At 52.5% G+C, this 25,291-nt stretch overlaps 1 protein-coding gene across 2 annotated transcripts in view; it reads right to left on the bottom strand.

The window, feature by feature from the left end:
• Nucleotides 1–22,309, bottom strand: part of MTFP1 (mitochondrial fission process 1) — a 43,620-nt gene extending 21,311 nt beyond the window's left edge. Inside the window, exons 1-4 of one of the 2 annotated variants that reach the window (XM_034790929.1) lie at nt 22,094–22,293; nt 20,675–20,802; nt 18,566–18,798; nt 14,268–14,797 (exon numbers count right to left, since the gene is read on the bottom strand). In XM_034790929.1, coding sequence (XP_034646820.1) covers nt 14,725–14,797; nt 18,566–18,798; nt 20,675–20,802; nt 22,094–22,148 — 489 coding nt within the window. In that variant the 5' untranslated portion in view covers nt 22,149–22,293 and the 3' untranslated portion in view covers nt 14,268–14,724. Of the gene's footprint in view, nt 1–14,267; nt 14,798–18,565; nt 18,799–20,674; nt 20,803–22,093 lie in introns of those variants that run through there. The other variant, XM_034790930.1, reaches the window with a different exon arrangement.
• Between the last annotated feature and the right edge of the window lie 2,982 nt (nt 22,310–25,291).

The following is a 25,291-nucleotide window of genomic DNA, read 5'->3' as shown; positions in this document are numbered from 1 at the left end:
TGTCTAAGGAGATTGCTTGTGAGACTTGCGGTTAGCCAGTGGGGTGAGACCGAAGTCCTCTTAGTCTGGCTGGTTTGGTTTGCCTTAGAGGTGGAAAAAACCCCAGCCTTGGGCTGTAACTGCCCTGTTTGAGCAATTTGTCCTGAGTTGGCACTCTCAGTTGGGTTCCGCCAGAACCGCATTGTCACATAGCCCACGAAAGCTTATGCCCAAGTAAATTTGTTAGTCTCTAAAGTGCCACAAGTACTCCTCGTTCTTTTTGCTATAAAGTACTGCTTCTCACCAAAAGGTGAGACCATATTGCATCTTGGGAAATGTAGTCCAAGAAGGGAGCCAGGCATATACAAGAGAGTGGCACTATGAGGCATCGGAACTACAACTCCCATGTAGCACTGCAGCAGCATTTCCAAAGCCAGATATTTCAGTTTGGTGACTTTCTACCAAAATGACAATTTTTTGTGGGAAAATAAAAAGCATTTTCTGACCAGCCCTAACATCTGAGAATATGCCCTCCTGGACCTCTCCCTCCAGTGCTACAGAAGCACCTCCCAGGAATCATGGTGAGGCCTCTGTGGATGGGCGGGGTGGGCGGCATGCTTCCCATGGACAGGGAGAAAAACTCGGCAGTGCTTGGTTACCTCGGGGCTGGGCACAACATAACAACCTTCTGCAGGCAGAAAACTGACTCCTAGCTACATACCCCCAGCTGTACCCCCTCCTGGTGCGGGAGGAAATGTGTGGGCAGCAGGGGCACAAGATCCAGCAGTGGTGCAGGGAAGAGCAGGTGGCATCAAGGAGCATCTGCTCTATGGTTGTGGTTGCATGGTTATTTCGGGGAAACAGGGAAGGTCTGGACAACAGTGATGTGATATAAATGCTTAAACAAAGACAATGAGTAGGGACCAAAGCCAGGAATTTCCTGTGTGTGGCCAAGAGCTCCGGGCTCCACACCCCATCCCCATGGCCCCTCACTCTCCTGGGCAGCTGTCCCACCATGTCGCTTCCTGCACTTCACTTGGGTCACTCCGCCTCTCATCCCAGCCTCTGTCTCTGCCAACACTGCATTGGAGCCAATGTCCTGATATAGCCTGGAGGGGGGGTTGAGAGGGAAGAGGATGTGGAGGAGGCCCAGACCCCCGTCAGCAACCACCATCATGTTCCCCAGCGACTCAGTCAGTGCAGTAGAGCATAGGCTGCCAGGCTGGAGAGGCAGCTAGGGTTGCCAGCTTTCTACTCGCACATCCTTGCCATGCCCTCTGCCCTGCCCCTTCTCTGAGGCTCCGCCCCTGATCACCCCATCCTCCCACCCTCACTCACTCGCTCATTTTCACCAGGCTGGCTCAGGGGGTTGGGGCGCAGGAGGGAGTGCGGGCTCCAGCTGGGCATGCGGGCTCTTGGATGGGGCAGAAATGAGGGATTCAGGGTGCGGGAGCGGGCTCCAGGCTGAGGCAGTGGGTTGGGATGTGGGAGAGGGTGAGGGCTCCGGCTGGAAGTGCAAGCTCTGGTGTGGGGCTGGGGATGAGGTGTTTGGGGTGTAGGAGGGTGCTCCAGGCTGGGACCAAGGGGTTCGGAGGGAGGGAGGGGGATCAGGGCTGGGGCTGGGGCAGGGAGTTGGGGCGCAGGAGGAGGTCAGCGGTGCAGCCTCTGGGCGGCACTTACCTCACGCAGGTCCTGGAAGCAGCAGCATGTCCCCCTCTGGCTCCTATGCGGAAATGCAGCCAGGTGGTTCTGCGCACTGCCCTGTCCACGGGTTCTGCCCCCGCAGCTCCCATTGGACGCAGTTCATAGGAGCCAGAGGAGGGACGTGCCGCTGCTTCTGGGAGCTGTGCGGCACGCAGAGCCATAGCAGGCAGGGAACCTGCCTTAGCCCCACTGCGCCGCCGACCAGTCTTTTAACCAGCAGTGTTGACCAGAGCTGCCAAAGTCCTTTTTTAACTGGGCATTCCGGTCGAAAACCAGACACCTGGCAGCTCTAGAGGCAGCATGCTGGGATACAGAGGTCTATAGGATGCCAGCCATTCTGTCATCTCAGAGGATAATGGGGGGGATGAATACTGTAGATAGTGAGGTCAGGTGGGAGGAGAAGGTAGTGCCAGGCTAGCAGAGGCAAGACAGGGGCTGGTCCCACAGCCAGGAGCCCCAGAGAGTTCTGTGAGCTGCCCAGGCTAGACAAGCAAGGAGAGAATTGTGCTTCTGAGACTACTTAAACCTTGATTGCAAACTAATCTCTTTTGGGGGCATGAACTCCTTGGAGACCAGGCCCAGACCATCCTCTGAGCACACCCCTTCCCACCATCCATTCTTCACCTCAAGGAAATTGATAGGGACAGAGAAACTGGTTCTCATGAGATGAGACACAACCCTCCTCCCAAAACCTGTGCCCCACCTTGCCTGAAATTTGAAAACCTCTCGCTGATGTCCCATATTTGGGGGCAACCCCATCACCAGAGCAGGGGCTATCTCTTCCTATATGTGTGCACAACTCCTAGTGCAATGGGGCCCAGATCTCAGGAGGCAGCAGCTTCTAGGTGCTATCTTACTGCAAAAAATAAATAATCCCTGCACATCTGACAATCTGTAAGGCATATACAGCCCTACTGGAATCAAGAGACTGGAAAGCCAATAGGAGAGCCAGAGCCAGTGAGATTTTCAGAGCCTGGGGTCAGAAAACACTGGACATGTTAGGTATTTGGGCTGGGCAGAACCCCTGAACCTTTAGCACTGCTCCCAGCGTTGATATTAAGCACTTGTCAGCTAAATTAATAGGGAGTCTCCACTCAGCACTTTTACTATGTGTTTAAATCCACATGGGCTGTGATCCCTCCCCACTACAGTGGGACTGGAGGAGACCCATTTCTAGGAGAAGGGTGAATCTGATCCAGGTGTGCCCAGGGAATCTCGACGAGCTTTTGCTTTGGCACTGATTCCCCCCCCCCCCAGGTGGTAATCCAGGTGAACTGCCCAATGAGGAGGCAGAGCTCTTGAGCTGAAGCTGACTCAGGTGGGTCTTGTTCCCTCTCAGAGCACCTGCTGCAGGGCCTATTTACAGGGGCTGGAGAGCTAGTGTTCTGAATCATTTCTTTCCTAGGATGGCTCCCTGGAGGGTGGTCCTGGTTGTGGCTGTCTGTGTAGCAGTGTTTGGGGTGCCAGGTAATCTGAGACTGAGCCACTTATGCTGCTGAGCTTAATAACAATGGTGTGAGCTGTTATGCTGTCTTAATGCTGTGCTGGGTGTTCTGCTTGCTGTCCTTTATTTGCCTGATCACAAGAACCTTAGGAAACCGCTAGGGGATTTCTTAGCCTGTAACATCTTTACTTCGCAGTCCTACTATTAGGGTCTCTTGTCTTCTCTACTGGGAGGCTTGGGCACTCCAGTATGCTAGGTGAGATGGTGTCTGATGCCTTAGGTCAGGCTAGTCTTTTTCTAGGGTGTCTGCTTAACTCAGAAGTGTGGGGTATTACAATGGTAAGTCATCACTTTAGATGGCATGGGGGTTTTCCTGGTCCTGCTTGCAGGCTGTGGGGCAGATGTGATATGGGCCTAGTAGCAGCCAGCTATGGAGAAGTGCAGGGAATTGTGCCTCTTTCTTGAAGAGACAAAGTAGACTGCTCCTCTTGTTTGAGTGTGATCGTACTGCATTCTAAGCAGTGTTATCCTGAATATGTTGAGATCATGTAGCTTGATCTCTAGCTCCACTAAGGGTACGTCGATACCCAGCCGCTAGTTCGGCGGCTGGCAATTGAACTTCTGGGTTCGACTTATTGCGTCCAGACAAGACGCGATAAGTCGAACCCGGAAGTGCTCGCCGTCGACTGCAGTACTCCAGCTCGGCGAGAGGAGTACCGCAGAGTCGACGGGGGAGCCTGCCTGCCGCGTGTGGCCCGAGGTAAGTTCTAACTAAGGTACTTCAAACTTCAGCTACGTTATTCACGTAGCTGAAGTTGCGTACCTTAGTTCGATTTGGGGGTTTAGTGTAGACCAAGCCCCACTGGTTGCTGTTTATTTCCATGTGAGAGGAAGCTGTCTATGGACAGGCATGTCTCATCTCTTGTAACCAAGGCACACTTCCACCAGAAGTCTAGCCTGCACTCTCTGCATTTCATAGAACTTAAGGCTAGAAGAAACCATTATGAGCATCTAGTCTGACCACCTGCCTAACCAGGGCTGGCTCCAGGCACCAGCTTCTCAAGCAGGTGCTTGGGGTGGCCGTTCCGGACAGGGGCGGCAGTTCCAGGTATTCAGTGGCAATTCAGCAGAGGGTCCATCACTCCACCTGGGAGTGAAGGACCTCCCGCTGAATTGCTGCCGCAGATCGCAATCGCAGCTGCTTTTTTTTTTTTTGGGGGGGGAGTTGGCTGCTTGGGGTGGCCAAAACCCTGGAGCCGGCCCTGTGCCTAACAAAGGCTAAACTCTCCTTTCCCCTGGCCCCTCCCCCCCAGAAAAAACCCTTATCTGAGATATAGCATAACTTCTTAAAAGATATGCAGTCTTGACTTGCCTCCAACTTGATTTTCCACCACTCCCCTATGTCTTTCTGCTTCTCTTCACTGCATGAGGCACTGGAGGCAAAGGTGCTTCCACAGGGATCTGCCTAAAGAAGTCAAAGCTGATCTAAGAGGGCTTTTTGTAACCAGGTGTTGAGGGAGGAGGGGACAGCAAAAAGTTCTGGCTTTTATTACCCTTGAGCAGGCTAGGAACTGTTGTGGTGTCCTCTGCCTCTGACACTAGACTAAATTGCTATCAGATTGTTTGGGCTAATGAAAACCATGTGCCCAAGGAAAATGGGCTTGTTTAGTGTCTAGGGAGTAAGCTGTAGACTGAAATGCCATGCTGGGGCTTAATGCTGGAGAAAGGTGCCTCAGCCCTGCAGACTAAAATGGTCTCTAGCTTGAGTACATCAGGCAGACTGTGAGCTTCCCCCATCTGCTACCTTGCTATTATACCTTAGCACTGACATGCCTGGGCCATGCGGGAGGGAGGGGAATCAGAGGCTTTAAAAACAAAGCTTGGCGTTGGTAATACCATTTTATGATTTGATAGAGAATGCCATGTGTCTTAAAGCTCTATTTACTTCTGGTTTCTGAGCCTTTAGGGTGCACTCAAGTCAATTTCAAGCTCTTCTCTACCTAAGGCTAGAAACTCACTACAGTAACTCCTCACTTAAAGTTGCATTTTTCAGGAACAAACTACAACTTTAAGTGAAACTGTTAAATGAATCCAATTTTCCCATAAGAGTTAATGTAAATGCAGGGGGTTAGGTTCCAAGGACACTTTTCTTGGGGCAGACAAAGGCATTATGTACAATACTGTGATTAGGAAGTGCCCCTGGCTTACCCCACACAGGCACAGCCTGCTGCAGGTGAGGAAGCACCTTTGCAGCAGCAGCTTCCCCAGAGAAGAACAGGCACAGACTTTGCCAGGGGATGCTCCAGGCCTGCCTCTTCCAGTCCCTGCCGCACTCCAGGCCCACCTCTTCCCACCCCCACTCCACCTCCTCTCTGGAGCATGCTGCTTCCCTGCTCCTCCCTCCCAGAAAGTCCTAAGCGCTGCCTGCTTGGCGGTGGGGGAAGCACTGGGGAGGCAGCAGAGAAGAGGAACTTGAGTAGCAACTTTACAAGGGAGCATTGCACTTCCACAGAATCTTACAAGCAGTGGACAGAGCAGGCAGCCAAATGATGTTAAAAGGGAGCATTGCACATCTTTAAATGAGTATGTTCCCTAATTGACCAGTGACATAACTTTGAAACAATGTTAAGCAGGAGGATGTTAAGTGAGCAATTACTGTATTAAATGAAAGCTGAGACTCCCCAAACTTGCATGACTACAAGAGCTGGGGCTGTAAGAGAACCACCAAATGCTATGAGATTCTCTTATCAATCCAGTATCGGCAACATTGGACTTTGCCCACTCCATGTTCCCTTGGGTCCCTGCTGTGACTGATAACAATGGTGCTAGCTGGGGATGTGGACACCTGACCCCTAGGAGCTGGAGTATCCACAGACTTCATATGTAGGCCATGAGACAGGAGAGAGATGCTTCTGCCACCCTTTCTCTTCTCTCCTCCCCCCCCCCCCCCCCCTGCAGCCCTGGGCTGGGGAGTGGTGACACTTCACTTGCTGTATAACTGTCTACACCCTAGTCTGGATGCTCCCTCTCTGCCTGGACGTTCCTTGCTCTGAAGGAAGTTCTCAACCTGTATGAGCACTTCTCTTGGGGTCTGTACTCTTGCTGGGTCCTGCTTCCTTGGTATGGCTGGGTTTTTCTGCAACTAGCTCCCTATCATCTGATAACTTTGGATTTAAAGGAACAAATTCCCTGCTTTGTTGTGATGCCTTGGATCCTAGGAATCCATACTGTTAAGGTCTCCATTTACCATCTCGCTCCATGCGAAGGAGACTGAAGGCTAGCTAGGATCGCTTCTCCAACTGCGGTGCCTGGCTTGTGCACCATGAGTGGAGGAGACTCTAAGCATAGTAGCTAACCCAGGCTGAGTCAGGCCAATAATCAAAGGTTTCCTTCTCTAGTTGTCCCAGAGCTGGTTCCCTCCCAATTGAACAGCTCCTCGCACCCAACCACAGCAGCTATTGCCACAGGTCACAGTCTGCAAGATGCCACAACTGCACAGTCTGCAAAGATGAGCCTCTTCCATAAAGTCCTGAATGGTGAGAAACTCTTGGCCTCCTGAGTCAGGCAGGCCAAGCCCTGCAAAAGCCCATGAGCTGATACTGGCTACTTCCATCTTGGGTTAGGCCCTCAGCAGATCTGCAGCAGCATCCTTGAAACTCTGTGGTGCTTATTCTCTGCTCTGAACCCTGCATCACTGCCATCCCCTCACTGGGTGAGGCAGGGCTCTGGGGGGTAGGCAGTGCTTGCCTGTTGGTTGGTGGGCTGCTGGTCAGCAAAATAACCACTGACTTGAAGGTTGCAACCTAGCCAGGCTGTCCCCTTAGTGCAGAAGTTGGTTACATGTTTGTAGGGCAGTATTCCCCTAATCCAGCCTAAGGATGACTCTTCCTGAAGGATGAGCCATCTGGGGCTGTTGTCATCTCCCTTCTGGGAGCTGCTGACTAGCCCTCTTAATTACTCTCCAACCCCTCCTTCCAGAATGACCCAAAGGCAGGTCCTATTGCACCTGTCCATGCCCTTCTACCCTCTTCATGGGAGGAAAGACCAGCTACCTAGAAACCCATGTATACTTAATGGCCCATCTTGTAGTGCTGCAGGTCTCGGGTTGGCCTCTCCATAGGTTCTCTGCTGAACCTATTTTCAGTAGGTCCCTCGGTGGTGGTGGAGGTCACACTTGGCCAGTTCTGTAGCCATAATCAGGCTGGTGAATGCTGCATGGGGAGGGCTGAGAGGAGCCTGTATGGTGCATCAATGAATCAGAGGACCTGATGAAGGTCTCCAGTCTAAAGAATGGGATAGAAAGTAGACAAGATGCTCCTACCCACCCATTCTTCCATTCCAAGAACAAATGGACACCAGTGGAATTAGAATGCAGCAAATTTAAAACTGATAAGACTTGCCTAAGTGTGGATTTCAATGCCACCAAAATGCATTGAGGTCAAGAACTCTGCCAGACTAAGATTCTCTGTGGGTAGAAAGAACACTTCCATGTTGAGGTCTAAACCATGGCATAAACCAAACTTCCCAGTGGGGGGTGAGTATTTAATGATAAATTTCCCCCATGGGGAGCCTAGTTGCACATTCCTCTAAAGTCTCTCCAATTGGACACTTTTGGGAATAGGACTGCTGGTCTGATCCAGTTTGGCACTTCCTATGTTCCTGCAGATGCTGTTCAATGTAGATTCAAGTCTAGTTCTCTATTCTTCTCTCATAGCTGCCAAAGATCTAGTGTCCCCCTTCTGGGGTGATTCCTCTAACAGCACAGTGACACCTGCTGCTTCAGCCCCCTCTGGTACCACAGTGGCTGGCCATCTCTCAGCTAGGACACCAGGTCATGTCCAGTTCCTGCAAGGTGGCCACTCCATAAAGTCTGCAAAGATAAACTTCACCCTAAGGATCCTGAATGGTGAGACCTTCTTACAGATCTTGGTGAGGTTGCCATGTGTAAGAGATGCAGCCTTCTGCCTTCTCAATGTTCAGTTCTGCACTGTTTGTCCTCCCCACCCCACATACAAAACCAACTCTGGTAAACACTAACCCAGCTGCCTAGGTGTCAGTATGAGTTTAAGCCAGCTGTCTCTAGGATAACAATCTGGCCATGGATATCTGGTTAACATGCTCCTGGATGTGACTGCCTTCAGGCATCTTAGGTTCATCTTGTTAATGGTGACTATTGACTTATTGCCTCCCTCCCCCCACCCCATCCTTTCCTGGACTGCCCCATGTGCAGGGCTTCATGCTTTGAGAAAGCAAAGGTACTTCCTCAGGGAGACATTGGCAGTGTTGCTTAACACCAGGTTTTTTTCACCTTGAGAGTGGGAAGCTGCCACCCTCAGCCCAGCTAATCAGGTCAAAGGGTGGATCACTCTATAGCACTGAACCTCTGCTGGCCCAACACCCACACAGGTTCATTCAGATGGGTGCTGGAGCCAAATGACAGGGATTAAATGCCAGGGGTGGCAGGCTTAAGGGCCAGCATATGGGGCTAGCTCTTCAGCAAAGGGTTTCATAAATGAGTTTTGTGTGGTTGCAACCACCCATTTCTGGATTAGATTAGCCTCTATCTGTCTAGCTGGGGCATTCAGTAGCTTCCCTGTACCCTGAGCTGTTTGTATGCTCCAGCTGGTGGCCTATTGGTGACAGGGGGTCTCCCCCCCCCCCTCCCCCACCCCAGCACAAGTTTGAGTAGGTCTCAGTCTTAACATTTACCATGGAGTTGAACTTCTGACACCTCAGACTCCAGCCATGGGCTCCTGGGAAGCAATAGCTTAGTTTCCAATCCAGTTCGGATTGATGGTAACTGAGGTCAAGGGCTAGGTGGCCTTCATCCACCCCTCGACCACTTGCTCCTTTCCTGGGCTGAAGAATCCTGGGAAGGGTGGTTGCTGGTTTGACCCTTCTGGAGAGCAGAGATCCTAGCATGGAGATGTCCATAGTGAACAGCTATGGCTCACTGTTCCTGAGTGCAAGGACCCAATACAGACTTTCTCCGTCCTGTGACCTCCGCAGCTGCTGGAAAGAAGGTGTACTCAGCCCATGGGGCACTCCCCCTGTCACTGGGTGGATGAGACAGGCCCACCTCTTCAGAGGTGCTTCCAACTTAGTTGGGATAGTGCAAGACATTGGCACATGTAACCTAACCTATCCTCTCCTCCCCCAGAGGACTTCAGTGTGATGGCAGAGCCCCCAACATACACCCCTGGCTCTCCCATCCGTGTTGAGGCCAAAGTGGAATCCAATGCAGGTGTCTCTCCAAGAATCTATGTGGATGAGTGCTATGGGAGCCATGCAGAGCACCTGAGCCATTCCAGGAGGATCTATGTGATTGTGAACAACCATGGGTCAGTGGGGGTGAAGGGTGGGGAGATTGGGCTTGTTCTGCATGCCCTCAGCTGTGGGGTCGCACTCCCAACATAGGGACATGTGATCTATCCTGCTGGTTGGATTTCAGCACTTCCCTGGAGCAAAAATACAGCAGGGGGAGAAGGTGCTCTTTGACCCTCAGCTGGTTCCTATATTAAACCCTCATCCCTGTTCACTCTTGGCGGTAGGGGTGTGTGGATCCCTTGCTCTAGCAGGGGAACATGTAACTCCAATGCATACACTTGAGGGAGTCTCTTCTTGTGCTCTGCCCATCACCTTGGTATTGGGTAGCCTAGGACAAGTCAATGGGAAGAATGGCAGCCTGGTCAATAACATGACAATCCTCACACTCGGTCTGCACTCACTACTGGGGAGGGCACTTCCTCTGATCCCTTCCCCCTTCTGAAGGCTGTGACCCTACTGAAGGCATCCCTGGCTGGCTTCCTTGTCTCCCCCCCAGGTGTCTGCATGGGGGGAAGTCTGGGGATGTTGCTGTCTGGTGTCGGCCTGAGGATTCTGCCTTGCAGTTTGCCACCCCAGCTTTCATGCTGGCTGATGAACCAGAGGAAAAGGTGAGGCCCCACTATGGGTGGGGGAGTGTGACTGGCTCTGTGCTTGGGTATCGTTCTGCTAGTGGCTGAAAGGGGTGGCTGAGCCCAGCCATGGGCTGATGGAGGAGAGCAGCAGTCTGCACACCTGCCGCCTCAGATGCTGCCAACTAAGCAGCGGACTTGGGAGCCTTGAACGAGCTCTCTGCAGTGACTGAATGGAGCTGTCTGTACCTTGCAGCCTGGCCAAGGCACTCAGCAGCAATTGCCTGTTTTGCTTCAGGGTCCTAATTCTGAACAGAGGGTGCCCTATGAGAGACGCTGCCTGCCCCTCCCAGCTAAGCCAGAAAAGCAGTAACTGCTCTGTGAAAGCCACCTTAACTGGACTCCAGATCCTCGTACAAGGATCCCAAAGCCTCCTCTGCCCTGTTAGCAAGGTGCTTTAACTGCCTGGCTAGAACGGGGGTCATCCTTGCTGTGCAAGACTGATCTAGGAAGGCAGTGCTATGTCCTGCCCTATTGCCCAGGCTCAGATGCTCAGTCCCTTGCAGGGCACCAGCTTGCATCTCCAACAATGCAGCTGGGGTCTTCTGGGAGATGTCTGCCCTGGAACATGTGCAGTAGCCAGACTGGCTGAGCATGTACAGCAAATGGTTCAGAAGAGAGGCTTGTGCTTGGCTCAGTCCTCAGGATCATTCAGCCATAAGCTCCCTGTGCGCTGGCTCTCCAGGCAGCCAACTCTTCCTGGGCCCTCATTTGTGCACAATCTTCACTTCTGTTCCCCAGAGGCTCTGGACCTGCCTGGAGTGGGAAGGCTGCATGTATGGCAGTTGCATGGCAGTGGGCAAGCCCACCATCCCCTGTCTGCTTCTGGACACCTGCCAGGCTCCCTCCAAACTTAGGGCATCAAATGAAATTGTCAGTCAGTGCAGGCTTCATCCAAGATAAGCCTTGGCCCAAGGGTTTCCCCTGGCTGCTCTGATCATGACCTTGAGCTCAACCCCTCTGCAGCCTAGCCCGCATGTAAACTCTCATCCCAGGTGCCACTGGCCAATCTGGGGTGGGAGCTCAGGGTTTGCTCTGAGCACAAGCTGTCTCTTTCAGATCTACATTCACTGCCTGCTGACTGCATGGGGCCAGGAGAGCCTCACAAGCCTAGGGAAGAAGTCCTGCTATTACAACAGTACCTCCTTCAGGTCTGTTCAGCCATTCAGTGCATTACTGGGGGACATAACCAAAGCACCCCATAACACTGGGACTAGTGGGGCTCTCCAATAGAAGAAATAGCTGGCAGGGCTGTTGCAATAGTCACATCTGGGGAAGTGCTTTTTCACATCTGAGCACAAATGAGACACCACTCCAGAGCATCTGTCAAACAATGCCTGGAGAAGGCTCTCTAGGCTATGCTTGGAGGGAGGGCATGTGTGACTAAACTGGAGCCACCATGACCTGGCTCAAATGTGGCTCCCCTGCCAACATGATGCCATTGCAGGCAGGGTATGGAGGGGACTGGCACTAGGGAGGGTACCTCCCAGAAGCAGGTTTGAATCCAGCTCTGATCAGTAGTTACCATTTGGTGGTTGTAGCCTATGTGGAAGTAGGGGGTTTCCATTCAGTTCTAGTGGGCAAGCTGCCACATGGAAATGGCCACCAAAACTGTCATCAGCTTGTGGGTTCTCTGCAGAGAAGCCAAGGCTATAATGGTATGGGGCTCACCTGTCCTCAAAGTGCCTGCTTGTGGGGCTATATGGGCTACCCTCTCTGTAGGACCACTCCTGACCCCAGATGTGCTGTGTAGGGACTGCTGCCCAGTGACTCCTTCCTCTCACTATCTCCAGCTGGCAGAACCTAGAGGACCCTTCCCAAAACTTAAAGTGTAGCTGCTGTGACAGCCACTGCCCTGCTGACTCTGCTCCCCCAGGAGAACTAAGAGGTACCAGGACCCTGTGTCCATTATCTTCTCTGCATGCTTGATACTGTGCAACCAGATTGTATGGCCAGTTGGTGAGTGCTCCCCAGACAGAATGTGGGGAGGCTGGGGTGTGGTCACTGTCTTAGCCCCAGCAGAGAACATCTGGATCTCTGCAGCCATCTCAGCAGACTGCAGGCAGGACCTTGCAGCAATGCCATAAGAGGGTGCTTCATCTGCCCAGGGGGAGGGCTTCTGGATTCCTGTTAGCCACTCTGCTGTGGCTAGTTAGCATTAGGCTCTCCATTGGACTTGAGTGGTTGTGAGGGCAACAACACATCCAACAAGAGTGGGGCAATGTTGAGGAAATGTGCTCTTCTGTGAGCCTCAATACATGGTGAGGAGGGGGGAAGTTTAGCTATCCAACAGGAGCCAGTCACAACCACCTCCCTGCTCTGGTGGGGACACTAACACAAAGGCCCTATCTAACATCAGACTGGGCAGCCTCCACTCCATCCTATGGAGCACTTTGTTGGTTGCTACATGGTATCAAGCCACCTTGCCAAATCAAGCTGTGGCACCTGAGGCGGGTATTGGACCCTCTCACACAAGAAACCCCTGTTCTGTTAACCAAACCCCTCTCAATATGGCAGTGCAGCCTGTAGTGACTCTCTTGGGGAGAGCAGTGTAGCTGCATGCTGGGACCTGTAACCTCTATCTCCTTGTGGCATGAAGGTGGCTGCAGCCATCGCATAGATCTCCATGGCTGGGCTCAGTTGCCTCTGTAAAGTGACTGGACAACCCAGTCTGAGTGTGGGTACAAAGACCTGTTTTCCTCCAGAGTTTGTAGGTGAAGGGATGCTCCATAGAAAGGTAGCTGGCCCCTTGATGGTGCACAAGGAAGAGGCTCCATGGTATGAAGGTAGGTGCAAATGAGACCTGCCAAACTCCTTGTATTGGGAGGGAAGTGGGAATGACTAACTTAGACTCACGGGTCCTTCCAACCCTACTACACCTGGAAATGGCTAAGACAATGCTAAAAGCTCTGTTGGCATTGGTCTGAGTAAGAAGGCAGTACTTGCTGCTTTAGCTCTCAGCTGGCATTGCTTGTAACCACAGTTCTGGGCATTTCTCTGTAGGTGGCATCTAATGAATGGCTATGCACATGGCACAGATATCCAAATGCAGGCTCTTAGCCTTAGACTGGCTTCTCCTGGGGTTACATTTTAATTTGGTCCACTTGGTCTGGACTCAATCCCTGAATGTCTCTGTCCCCTAGAACGATGCCGCACCCTGAAGAAGCTTCTGCTGGTGGGTGTTGCTTTTGTAGGCAGCTGTCTAGTGGGAGCCCTCTTTGTAGGAGGCCTCTTAGCTCTGGCTCTGGCCTTGTTCCGGTCATACCAGCGCAGCAAAGGGCAAAGGCTGCTGAGGAAGAGGAAGGAGTACCCCTACCAGACAGAGCTGCAGAGTGTGGTGAACGCCCTCGTGACTGCTGAAGAGATGCAGAAGGCTGAGAGAGAATCCAGCATAGACTACAACTTGAATACAGATGCATCAGAGAAGGAATAACCAGCCCTTCAAGCTACAATAAATGCTCTATTTCTCTAATGTTCATCTCTTGTCTTGCTTCCCTCTGCTGACAAATGGGGGTGGTGGGGAGGAGGCAAAAGCCAAGGAGCTGGAGCTTTGTGTGAAGCTCGGCAATAACAGGTGCAAGTACCGGTGTCCTGACATGCAAGTGCACTTGCCACCTAGGCACAGGGCCAATCTCTGCCTTCAATTGACCTGTAACAATGAACCAGGGGACCTTCCTAGTAGCAAATGACTCAGAAAATAGAGCTGGAGTATAGGGTATCTCAAGGCTAGCAGTTAAACCAAAGCTGTGCTAGAGGTCAGGGCCAATGCTTTGAGGCTACAGCTGCAGGCTGGGGTGCTACAGTGGGCACTACCCAAATCCTGCATTTTCTGGTGTCTGTATGTTGCATTGTCTGCTTCTGTGAGGCTTAGAGGAAGAGAGAGACAAACCTCCTCACTTCTCTCCCTGCCAGCATATCATGGCTATTAAGACCGTCCCTGTACTAAAGCAGAGGGAGCCTAACTAATTAGTTCAATAGCACATGGAACTGGAGTGAATTCAGGTTAAAGCAGTTTATTCTGAGGAGAGGGAATTGCTAGTTTTGACTAGTCAGGTTCCCACTGTAAGACAACAGCAGGAACTGGAGCCAGTTAGAGGAATGTGAGTTAGTGCAATTAACCCCCAGAAGAGGTGTGTGTGGTTGGTTTTTTGTTTTTTTGTTTTTTGTTTTGTTTTTTTTCCCCCCCCCACAGTAAATACAGATCTCAATGGGCCAAAACTAACCTGTCCTGGGGCTTCCTCCAATACAGAATCTATTGGCCCTAGCCTGTATTTAATATCCCCTGGCACCACTGGGTTTTGGTAGCAATTGCACTTCCCCTCTTCCCCCTTCCACTGGATCAGGCCACAAAGGACCAAGAACAACCCTGAAATCCCATGCTGCCAAAGCAGCTGGGCTTCCAGCATTTGGGTAGGGCAACCAGCTGCTGGCAATTCAGGTCTGGTGCTAATGCCTCTGAAGCAGGGGTGAGCCTGCACTGGGGCAGGGCTGCCCAGCCCATGTGCTCTCCTGCCCCATGTCACAGTAAGTTGGTTTAATAGCAAAAATTACTCTAAATACAGTGGAGTTAGTTGTGAGGAGTTTTCTCTTTCTCTTCTCTCCCCCCCCCCCTCCAGCTTTAGCTATATTGGGGGGGCTGCCTCAGGAAGGAGGACATTTCTCTTCTGCTGCATAGAGTTTGCGGAGGCTGGCATCCATCAGGAAATCCACTGACCTGCAGAGAGGAGAGGCTGTGGTTACTTCAAACAGTTGTCTTCATTCTCCCATCCCACTGTGCCCCGGGATATCCCTTCATTCCATCAGCTGGGCCCCCTCTCCTAGCAAACAGCCCCAGAGCACTAGCTCACAGCAAGGAGTTACTTCAGGAAAGCATTTGTATCCATCTCTAATGTGATTAGTGTTGGGCCCTTAGTGAAAGGGTTAATCACATGGTCTCCTTTGATCTTCTTTCTCTTGCCTCCTAGCTGTTAAATCCCTTGAGAATAACATGAGCGGGAAAGGAGTCCAGGAGAGCTGGCTGTATTTTAAAGAATCCTTATTGAGGTTGCAGGAAAAAAACATCCTGATGTGTAAAAAGAATAGTAAATATGGCAGGCAACCAGCTTGGCTTAACAGTGAAATCCTTCCTTAAACGCAAAAAAGAAGCTTACAGGAAGTGGAAGATTGGACAAATGACCAGGGAGGAGTATAAAAATATTGCTCAGGCGTGCAGGAGTGAAATCAGGAAGGCCAAATTGCACTTGGAGTTGCAGCTAGCAAGAGATGTTAAGAGTAACAAGAAGGGTTTCTTCAGGTATGTTAACAAGAAAGTCAAGGAAAGTGTGGGCCCTTTACTGAATGAGGGAGGCAACCTAGTGACCGAGGATGTGGAAAAAGCTAATGTACACAATGCTTTTTTTGCCTCTATCTTCACAAACAAGGTCAGCTACCAGACTGCTGCACTGGGCAGCACAGTATGGGGAGGAGGTGACCAGCCCTCTGTGGAGAAAGAAGTGGTTCAGGATTATTTAGGAAAAACTGGACGAGCACAAGTCCATGGGGCTGGATGCGCTGCATCCGAGGGTGCTAAATGAGTTGGCGGATGAGATTGCAGAGCCATTGGCCATTATCTTTGAAAACTCATGGCAAGCAGGGGAGGTCCCAGATGACTGGAAAAAGGCTAATGTAGTGCCCATCTTTAAAAAAGGGAAGGAGGAGGATCCAGGGAACTACAGACCAGTCAGCCTCACCTCAGTCCCTGGAAAAATCATGGAGCAGGTCCTCAAAGAATCAATTCTGAAGCACTTAGAGGAGAGGAAAGTGATCAGGAACGGTCAGCATGGATTCACCAAGGGCAAGTCATGCCTGACTAACCTAATTGCCTTCTATGAGGAGATAACTGGGTCTGTGGATGAGGGGAAAGCAGTGGATGTGTTGTTCCTTGACTTTAGCAAAGCTTTTGATACAGGCTCTCACAGTATTCTTGCCAGCAAGTTAAAGTAGTATGGGCTGGATGAATGGACTATAAAGTGGATAGAAAGCTGGCTAGACTGTCGGGCTCAACGGGTAGCAATCAATGGCTCCATGTCTAGTTGGCAGCCGGTTTCAAGCGGAGTGCCCCAAGGGTCGGTCCTGGGGCCGGTTTTGTTCAATATCTTCATTAATGATCTGGAGGATGCTGTGGACTGCACTCTCAACAAGTTTGCAGATGACACTAAACTGGGAGGAGTGGTAGATACGGTGGAGGGTAGAGATAGGATACAGAGGGATCTAGACAAATTAGAGGATTGGGCCAAAAGAAACCTGACTAGGTTCAACAAGGACAAGTGCAGAGTCCTGCACTTAGGACGGAAGAATCCCATTCACTGTTACAGACTAGGGACCAACTGGCTAAGCAGCAGTTCTGCAGAAAAGGACCTAGGGGTCACAGTGGATGAGAAGCTGGATATGAGTCAACAGTGTGCCCTTGTTGCCAAGAAGGCTAACGGCATTTTGGGCTGTATACGTAGGGGCACTGGCAGCAGATCGAGGGACGTGATCCTTCCCCTCTATTCGACATGGGTGAGGCCATATCTGGAGTCCTGTGTCCAGTTTTGGGCCCCACACTACAAGAAGGATGTGGAAAAATTGGAAAGAGTCCAGCAGAGGGCAACAAAAATGATTAGGGGGCTGGAGCACATGACTTATGAGGAGAGGCTGAGGGAACTGGGATTGTTTAGTCTGCAGAAGAGAAGAATGAGGGGGGATTTGATAGCTGCTTTCAACGACCTGAAAGGGGGTTCCAAAGAGGATGGATCTAGACTGTTCTCAGTGGTACCAGATGACAGAACAAGGAGTAGTGGTCTCAAATTGCAGTGGGGGAGGTTTAGGTTAGATATTAGGAAAAACTTTTTCACTAGGAGGGTGATGAAGCACTGGAATGGGTTACCTAGGGAGATGGTGGAATTTCCTTCCTTAGAGATTTTTAAGGTCAGGCTTGACAAAGCCCTGGCTGGGATGATTTAGTTGGGAATTGGTCCTGCTTTGAGCAGGGGGTTGGACTAGATGACCTCCTGAGGTCCCTTCCAACCCTGATATTCTATGATTCTAGGTGCTGCCCAGCCACCTGCTCTTTGATACTAGCTGCCTGTTTCTTCTCACGCATAGCAGTCCCTATTAGAGGCAGCCAGGGGGCTGCTCTTAATTTCCATCTACTTTTACAGCCCTCGGTGCGGGGGGATGCTTGGCATATGTAGGTGTAGCTAGTGCTTGCAGCGCTTCAAGTTGTCTGAGCGTGAGAATCTCACTTTTTAAAATGGAAACTCAGGTTTTATCCCTGTAGCGGGTGGAGAAAAGCTTGGAGCTGTGACCCTGAACAGCTAGGACACCAGCAGCCAGCCAAAAACAATAGGGCTTTGGGGGTGTCTTTAAAAAAAGCCATGCTGGTGGGGGCCTGACTCATGATGTGTGGATGCCTGTGCTGGTAATACAGAGTGGGTGATAGGTGAAAGCAAAGAGCAGCACCATGTGGGATGGTAGGATGCACCATGCACCACGTCCAGGCACCAGTGAGGGCTGAGGCCCTACGTGAACCAATCAATTTCAGCTTCCCAGGCCTGCACCAGCCTTTGCTTGGTGGCTTGTGGGTCATTTCTCAGTGTAGGAATTTCCTAGTGAGCACTGAGGCTTGTCATCAGCCCCAGGCTGGTATTAGCCATGCGCCCCTGCAGTCTGCCTGGGGCCCTGACTCCTTGAAGCAATGGGCAGGGTTTAGCTATGAGCTAGCGCTGTGCTCGGCCAGATGTTCAACAGCAGCTGTGCCAGGAGAGGGTGACACCATGCTGGTGCAGGGCAATGGTGCAGCCAGGGTATGTGCACATTCCCCAGTGGTAGCTCCCTCTGAGCTGCTTGACAACGAACACACAGGCTGCACTTGCCAGAGGGCCTGGGGCATGAGGGGACTTTCAGCAGGAGTTGAGTGCTTGAGGCCTCGCTCCAAAGACACTCGGGGGTTGTTCCACTCTCATTAGGGGTTTGTGAGGCCCTGGGCCAGAGCAAGTGGGGCCCTTTCGGCTTGCAGTTCCCCCAGCACTCCAGCTGGGGAAATAAGGTTGGGGCATGGGGGCTTCCCCCCCGCTCCTGCAAGGGAGTGGGGTCAGGGTGCAGGGGCTTGCAAGGATCACTTACACGGGTCACTTTTATCCCTAAGGCAGAGCACTACTGACAAATGCTGCATTTTTAATGCCAAGCATTGTAGCTACCGCTGATAGAGACAGGGAAAATGAGGCCCAAAGCCATACCATGAGTCAACGGTGGAGTGAGGAGTCTTGACTCCTAGTCCTCTGCTCTAACACCCTGCCTCTCTATGCATGTAATGTACACTACCCCCTCCATCACCAGCTTCCCCCCAGGGCATCACAGGCCTCCGGCCTCTTGCCCAGAGTCCTGGGCCCCAGGTGTTGAGCCCTGATCCTGCCACCTGTGTTAACCCTTGGCATGCCAGGGAAGCCAGGCCAGCCCTTACCTGTCAATGGGCTTGATGATGACGGGAATGGCTGAGAGGCCGATGGCTGTGGTCATCCACTTCCGGATGGGGAGGGGCCAGTGGGTCATGGTGCCCAGGAAGTAGAGGGAGGCAGCACAGATGCGGTTAATGGTAAAGCCGGGGATAGCCACAGAGGCCAGCGCCTGCCATACAAACGTATCCACCACAGCCACGGACACCTGCGTCGTCTTCCCCACGTCGTGTTCATGTGCCTGATGGGTGCAGCATGGAGAGTATGGAGATCAGGGACACTGCACTGGAGGAGAGGGGCAGAACAGCAGGGAGTGGGTGTGGGAGTGCAGAGAGAGGAAAGTACCACTGATGTGGAAGAAGGGGGTTCCATACTGGACCGTGTGTGTGTTTGGGGAAATGGTGCAGAGAGGAATGGACCACAGCAGAAGGCAAGCCGAGAAAACACGTTTGTTATGGGCTCTGTGTGCGCATGCGCACATGTGTACAGGGGTGTGTGCAGGCAGGGGTGTGTAGGTGTGTTTGCAAGTAGTGGGTGTATAGATCTCTGTGTGTGCGCACACATGTGTACATGTGTGTATGCAGCTAGGGGGTGTACAGATCTCTGTGTGTGTGTGTGTGTCTAAGTGCACATGTGTACAGGGGTGTGCAGGTAGGGGTGTACAGGTGTGTGCATGCATGAGTACAGGTGTAGGTGCAGGTAGGGGGTGTACAGATCTCTGTGTGGGTTTGTGGGTGTGTGTGTGCATCTGCGTGTGTGTGCAGGTTGGGGGTGTACCAATCTGTGCATGTGTGCACACATGTGCAGGTCTGGGATGTCAGGTCTGTGTCTGTTTGTACATGTCTGGGTTAGCTCACCATTAGCTCACCTGAGCAGGGCAGGTGCTGCCCTGGTGTGTGCAGGGTGTAGATCACAGCCTAGCAGCAGCTTTCCCCAGACAGGTACCACCACTCAGGAACACGCCACAGAGCTCAGCTTGGCACTGCCGGGCAGCACAGCCAATACAGAGCAAGGAAGCTGCCAAGTCATTGCTGTGTCTGACAGGGATCCCACCCGCTGCTTCAAAGGGAGCCAGGCCTCCCCTGGCCCGCTCACCCAGACCATGGCACATGGCTCCCTGCTCTCTGGCTAACGCTGGATGGTGGGTCAGTGCTAGCAGGCTCTGACCCTCTGTCTCCAGTACGGTAGCAGGGCTCAGAGCATCCTCTTCCACACTCCTGGAGGTGCTGTAGCTGGCTTTTCTGGCTCCTGGATCTGCTGTCAGCTCCTGGCATGCCCTAAACCCAAATGCTTTTGCAGAGGATGGGCTCAGGAATGATCCCCCAGCCCAGCATATTGCACAGTTATGACACACCTGGCACTGGCCAATGTCAGACACAGGGCTCTGGACTGGATGACCCAGGGGTCTCTTCCAGAGTGTCAGGCACATGGGATACTGCACTAGACGGACCACAAGTCTCTTCCTGCAGGGGAATTCTTATGGTCCTAACCTCCAGCTCTCCTGGAGACAGGGAGGTGAGTGAGAAAGGACTGAAAGGAAAAGGCAGGTGCATTTCACAGAATAGAGATGCAGGACACTACAAGTCCTGAGCTGACACCATGAATCAAAAGATGCCCAGGAACTTCAATCTGTGGAGTCTGACGCCTGCTGCAGGTGGAGTGGGAGAGAAAGACAGGGCCTCAGCACAGAGAGCTGTGCAGCGGAGGTGTGCAAGACTGACTTTGTCTGTGCAAAGATGGGGACTGCCCCTGGGCTCAGAGGAAGAAGCAGACTTTTGGTGCATGAGCAGGACTGGCCCAGTAGACAGGATCTGGGCAGGAACGAGAGGGAGGGTGGAGTTGGCAGATGAGAGAACTTGGCCCCAGGCTGCCCAGTTTGTCAGCAGGAGAGGGGAGCCCTTGTCCCATGGAAGGTCAGAGGCCCAACAGCGAGACCCACCTAGCCTGCCCTTCCCGCTGGCACTGCTCCCTCCACCAGGACCTGACCAGGGTCTAGGTGACAGGATCTTGCTCTGGCCCCTCTCTTTTAGGACACACACAGGCTATCCCCAGGGTCCAGGAGACAACCAGCTCTGGGGGGCGGTAACAGAAGGGTTTGAGAGCTCCAGGACACTTACAACAGCTGCCTTCTTTCCCTTATCAATCGCGTCAGCCGTCACGTATGTAGTCGCCACCCCATAGCTCGCCCAGACCAGCCAGATGGGCACAATGGCTCTGAAGGACTCTCCAACTTCATTGGCGTAGCCTTTAAGAAAGGACAAGGTCGGAGGGGCCAGAGTTACCAAGAGGATAAGGCACAGGGCAGAGAGGAGTTAAAACAAAAAAATGGTGGGACTCCAAGCTCCACCCACAACACCCCAGTTGCTAAATGACGTTGTCATTCAAGCATCAGCACTAGGCTTCAGAATGGCAGCTCTTTGCAAGCAATGAGCAGCTCATGCCTCTCAGAGAGTGTCAGGCTCTCTGAGACTGAACAGACAATTCTGCATCAGGTCACCTCCGGGATCAGGGGCTGGGAACTGCACATGTAAATTCTGCAGGAGGTGCCAGCGCAGGAGAGAATAGGCCCTGGGTCCCTCCTCAGCAGGGCTGAGGCATGGGGCAGGGCAGTGTGGGCGAAACTTGCCCTCTGCTGCACTACTCTGCGGCTCTCCAGGGCTCACTCACGGATGCACCACACAGAGTTTCAGAGCAACCTGCTTCTCAGCAGTGCCTCCTGCATTATTTTTAGCCCTGGTGCCTCCCATACCTGCAGGTTGTGCCAGGTGCTTCCGGAGCACGGAATCACTGAGCGCTGGCAGATGCCTCGCTAGTCTGGGGCTGATGGGCAGGAAGGTCACCTTGAGCGCTTGCCCTTTGTTTCCTGCATTGCCCTCCAGGAGCCCATCACGAAGGGGTGGGCGGTGCCACCTTGGGGCGAGCTGCCCGCTGAGGGTAGGGGCAGAAAGCCATCCCCAGCGGGAAGATCCCATGGCACGAGTAGTCACAGGAGCACATTTGACCCAGCAACTCAAAGAAGCCAAATGCTCCATAGCATGGCACGGGAACATGGCCCCCTTCTCTGCAATGCAACAATCGGGTCGGGGGTGGTGGGGAAGGAGCGCATGGGCGCCTGAATGTGCTGTGCACGGATTGCACAACAACACACACGCTATACAATGATCTATATAACTCGCTGTGTGGTTACACAGCAACACACACACTCTATATTGCATAGCTACACAATAACACCCTGAAAAATCAGGCTGACAACCAACCCTTACAGCATTAGCTATGGAGTGTGGCTGCCTCTCTCCTCGGAGTACACACAGCCCCTTCCCCACGCGTGTGCGGCACCCTGGAGCCCACGCAGCATGCCCTGCACGGACGGCTAGGTGTCTGACACAGCGGAAGATCCTGCTCCCAGACACATCACTGACCATGGAGCTAGTGCCGCGCTGTGCACACGTTACACGGGCGGGGGGGTCAGGATCGGGCCCGCAGCGTGGCCGCGGCGGGCCGGCGTTACACGGGGTCAGGATCGGGCCCACACTCACCCAGGTAGCGCACCCACGTATCGCGGTAGAGGTCGGGCTCGGCGGGGGGCCCCATAGCGCAGCGGCCGCTGGCTCCCGTCACGCCGGCCCCGGGTCAGCCGCCGCCATCCAGCCCGAGGGCGGTGTCAGCAAATCCCCGCCCCCATGGGGCCCGGCCGGCGGGGCTAGGCGAGCGCGGGGGCGGCTAGTGGCGGGCCGATGGGAGCCAAGGTCAGCCAGCCCTTCCCCGGGACACTTCTGCCGCCCAGCGCCGCCCGCAGCCGGGAGGGGCAGCTGGGCTGCCTTCCCCGGCGAAGTCACACCAGAAATAGTCTAGCGCCCCCACCCCCCGCGCTGCCCCGTGGTGTGTGCAGTGTCACAAAGGCCCCGATCTGCCCCCCGGGGGCACCTGCACAGAACCAGGGTCCTGTGGGGGGAGGGCTAAGCACCCCCAATAGCCAGGGGTCTCTAATGGACCCTGACTCACCCACCTTCCTGCTGCAAGGCCTGGGCCTGCAGCGTTGGGTCAGGGCCATCTCTACCAGAATAGTTGGCAGTAGCCTCCCCTCGGTCGGACCCCACTTTCCAGGCAGGAATAAAATCGGAAACCACACATGGACATTTCCAGCCCCAAGGGAGAGTCTTTCAGAAAGTTAAAAGGAGGAGGGGGTTGAGAGTCCCTGCCAGCTGAATCTAGACTCTCTGGGTTCATGGCTCTGATTGTGCTAAGACATCAGTGCATTATATAGGGGGTTGTTCTTATAGACAGAGCAGCCCCATGTCCTTATAATGGTCATCCCTTTCTACCAGAGCTCTATTCTACTGGGAATAAATGACAATGCAGGGCTAAACTGGGGTTATGAATTACAGTATTCCACTGGCATGTGTGTTATCTTGTGCTCCTCTCTGTGAATCAGATTGTAATTTCCTTTCCAGAACTCAGCTTCAATTTATCATAGAATCAAGGCCGGCTCCAGGCACCAGCTTACCAAGCAGGTGCTTGGGGTGGCCACTTCAGAGAGGGGTGGCAGATCCAGCTGTTCGGCGGACGCTCCCTCACTCCTGCTCCGAGCGAAGGACCTCCCGCCGAATTGCCACCGCAGATAGTGGCTTTTTTTGTTTGGAGCGGCCAAAACCCTGGAGCTGGCCCTGCATAGAATCTCAGGGTTAGAAGGGACCTCAGGAGGTCATCTAGTCCAGCCCCCTGCTCAAAGGGGAATCCTCAGACAGATTTTTGCCCCAGAGTCCTAAGTGGCCCCCTCAAGGATTGAGCTCACAACCCTGGGTTTAGCAGGCCAATGCTCAAACCACTGAGCTATCCCTCCCCCCTACTGGGACCAGTCCTATTCAATGTATTCATAAACAATCTGGAGAAAGGGGTAAAAAGAGGTGACAAAATTTGTAGATGATACAAAACTACTCAACATAGTTAAGTCCCAGGCAGACTGTGAAGAGCTACAAAAGGGTCTCACAAAACTGGGTGACTGGCCAACAAAATGGCAGATGAAATTCAATGTTGATAAATGCAAAGTAATGCACATTGAAAAACATAATCCCAACTATACATATACAATGATGGGATCTAAATTAGCTGTTATCACTCAAGAAAGAGATCTTGGAGTCATTGTGGATAGTTCTCTGAAAACTTTCACTCAATCTGCAGCGGCAGTCAAGCCAACAAAATGTTGGGAATCATTAAGAAAGGAATAGACAATAAGACAGAAAATATCAGGTTGCCTCTATATAAACCCATGGTACACCCACATCTTGAATACTGCATGTAGATGTGGTCTCCCCATCTCAAAAAAGATATATTGGAATTGGAAAAGGTTCAGAAAAGGGCAACAAAAATGATTAGGGGTATGGAACAGCTGAGGAGAGATTAATAAGACTGGGACTTTTTCAGCTTGGAAAAGAGTTGACTAAGGGGGGATATGATATGACTGGTGTGGAGAAAGTAAATAAGGAAGTGTTATTTACTCCTTCTCCTAACACAAGAACTAGGGGTCACCAAATGAAATTAATAAACAGCAGATTTAAAACAAACAAAAGGAAGTATTTTTTCACACAATGCACACTCAACCTGTGGAACTCCTTGCCAGAGGATGTTATAAAGGCCAAAACTATAACAGGGTTCAGAAAAGAACTAGATACGTTCCTGCAGGATAGGTCTTCACCAGGATGGGCAGGGATGGTGTCCCTAGCCTCTGTTTGCCAGAAGCTGGGAATGGGCAATGGGATGGATCACTTGACGATCCTGGGGGTTGCTGTTGCTGTTCTGTTCGTTCCCTCTGGGGCACCTGGCATTGGCCACTGTCAGAAGATAGGCTACTGGGCTAGCTGGACCTTTGCTCTGACCCAGTGTCACAGAGTCACTGGGTCAATGCTCTGGAACTACTCCATACAAAGCCAGCCAGGACTCTGGTGTAGCATGCCTCCTCTCTCTGAGCATATTGTCACCAGGGCAAGCTTACCTAGCTTCGACCTTCCTGGATCTGACCACGGAGTATTCAGCATCTCCTTCCTCCCTGTGTGCTTCCCGCAGCGAGTCCATCCAGGTGGGGTTCCTGGGGAAGCCAGAGGGCCCTGCACCCCAACTCCTACAGTTAGCAGTCACTCTCAGTCAGCGTGTAGAACAGAAGGGTTTATTAGCTGACAGGAACACCGCGTAGAACAGAGCTTGCTATCTCAGAAATCAGTGACTTTCAGCCAAGTCCATCTTGGGGAGTTCTGGGCCAGACGGCCTGGACTCCCCCTCTTCTAGTCCCCCAAGCAGCCTGCCCAGCTTCCAGCGACCTGCCCTCTGACACCCCTGTTGCTCCTTCTCCTCTTTGTCATGCTTCCCTGGCAAAAGATGTCAGCTGGTCACATCCCCCTCCTGGGTCTCAGGTACATACGTGCAGACAGCTGGACAGCCTCACCTGCCCCGAGGGCCTCAGCAAAAATCACACACCCACTTCCCACCACCGAAATATTGGTGCAGTACACAGGGAAACTGTTGTACACATAGTATTAGTATAGGACAGTAAGACGCACATGCAACATAACAAGATGAATAAAACCCCACTCCGTCACATCTCTCCCCGCTCCGAGACCGAACTGAGCGGGGCCACTTTAGCCAGTGGTCTGGGGAAGTTCTGGCCCAGCACTTGTTTAACCTGGGAAACATGGTCCTCCCAGGTCTGGCTAAAAACACAGATATCCTCAATATACGCCAGG

This window comes from Trachemys scripta, chromosome 15, assembly GCF_013100865.1.
Source record: "Trachemys scripta elegans isolate TJP31775 chromosome 15, CAS_Tse_1.0, whole genome shotgun sequence".
Taxonomy (NCBI): Eukaryota; Metazoa; Chordata; order Testudines; family Emydidae; genus Trachemys; species Trachemys scripta.
Note: the sequence above shows the minus strand (reverse complement) of the source record. Positions and strands in the feature narration are given on the sequence as shown.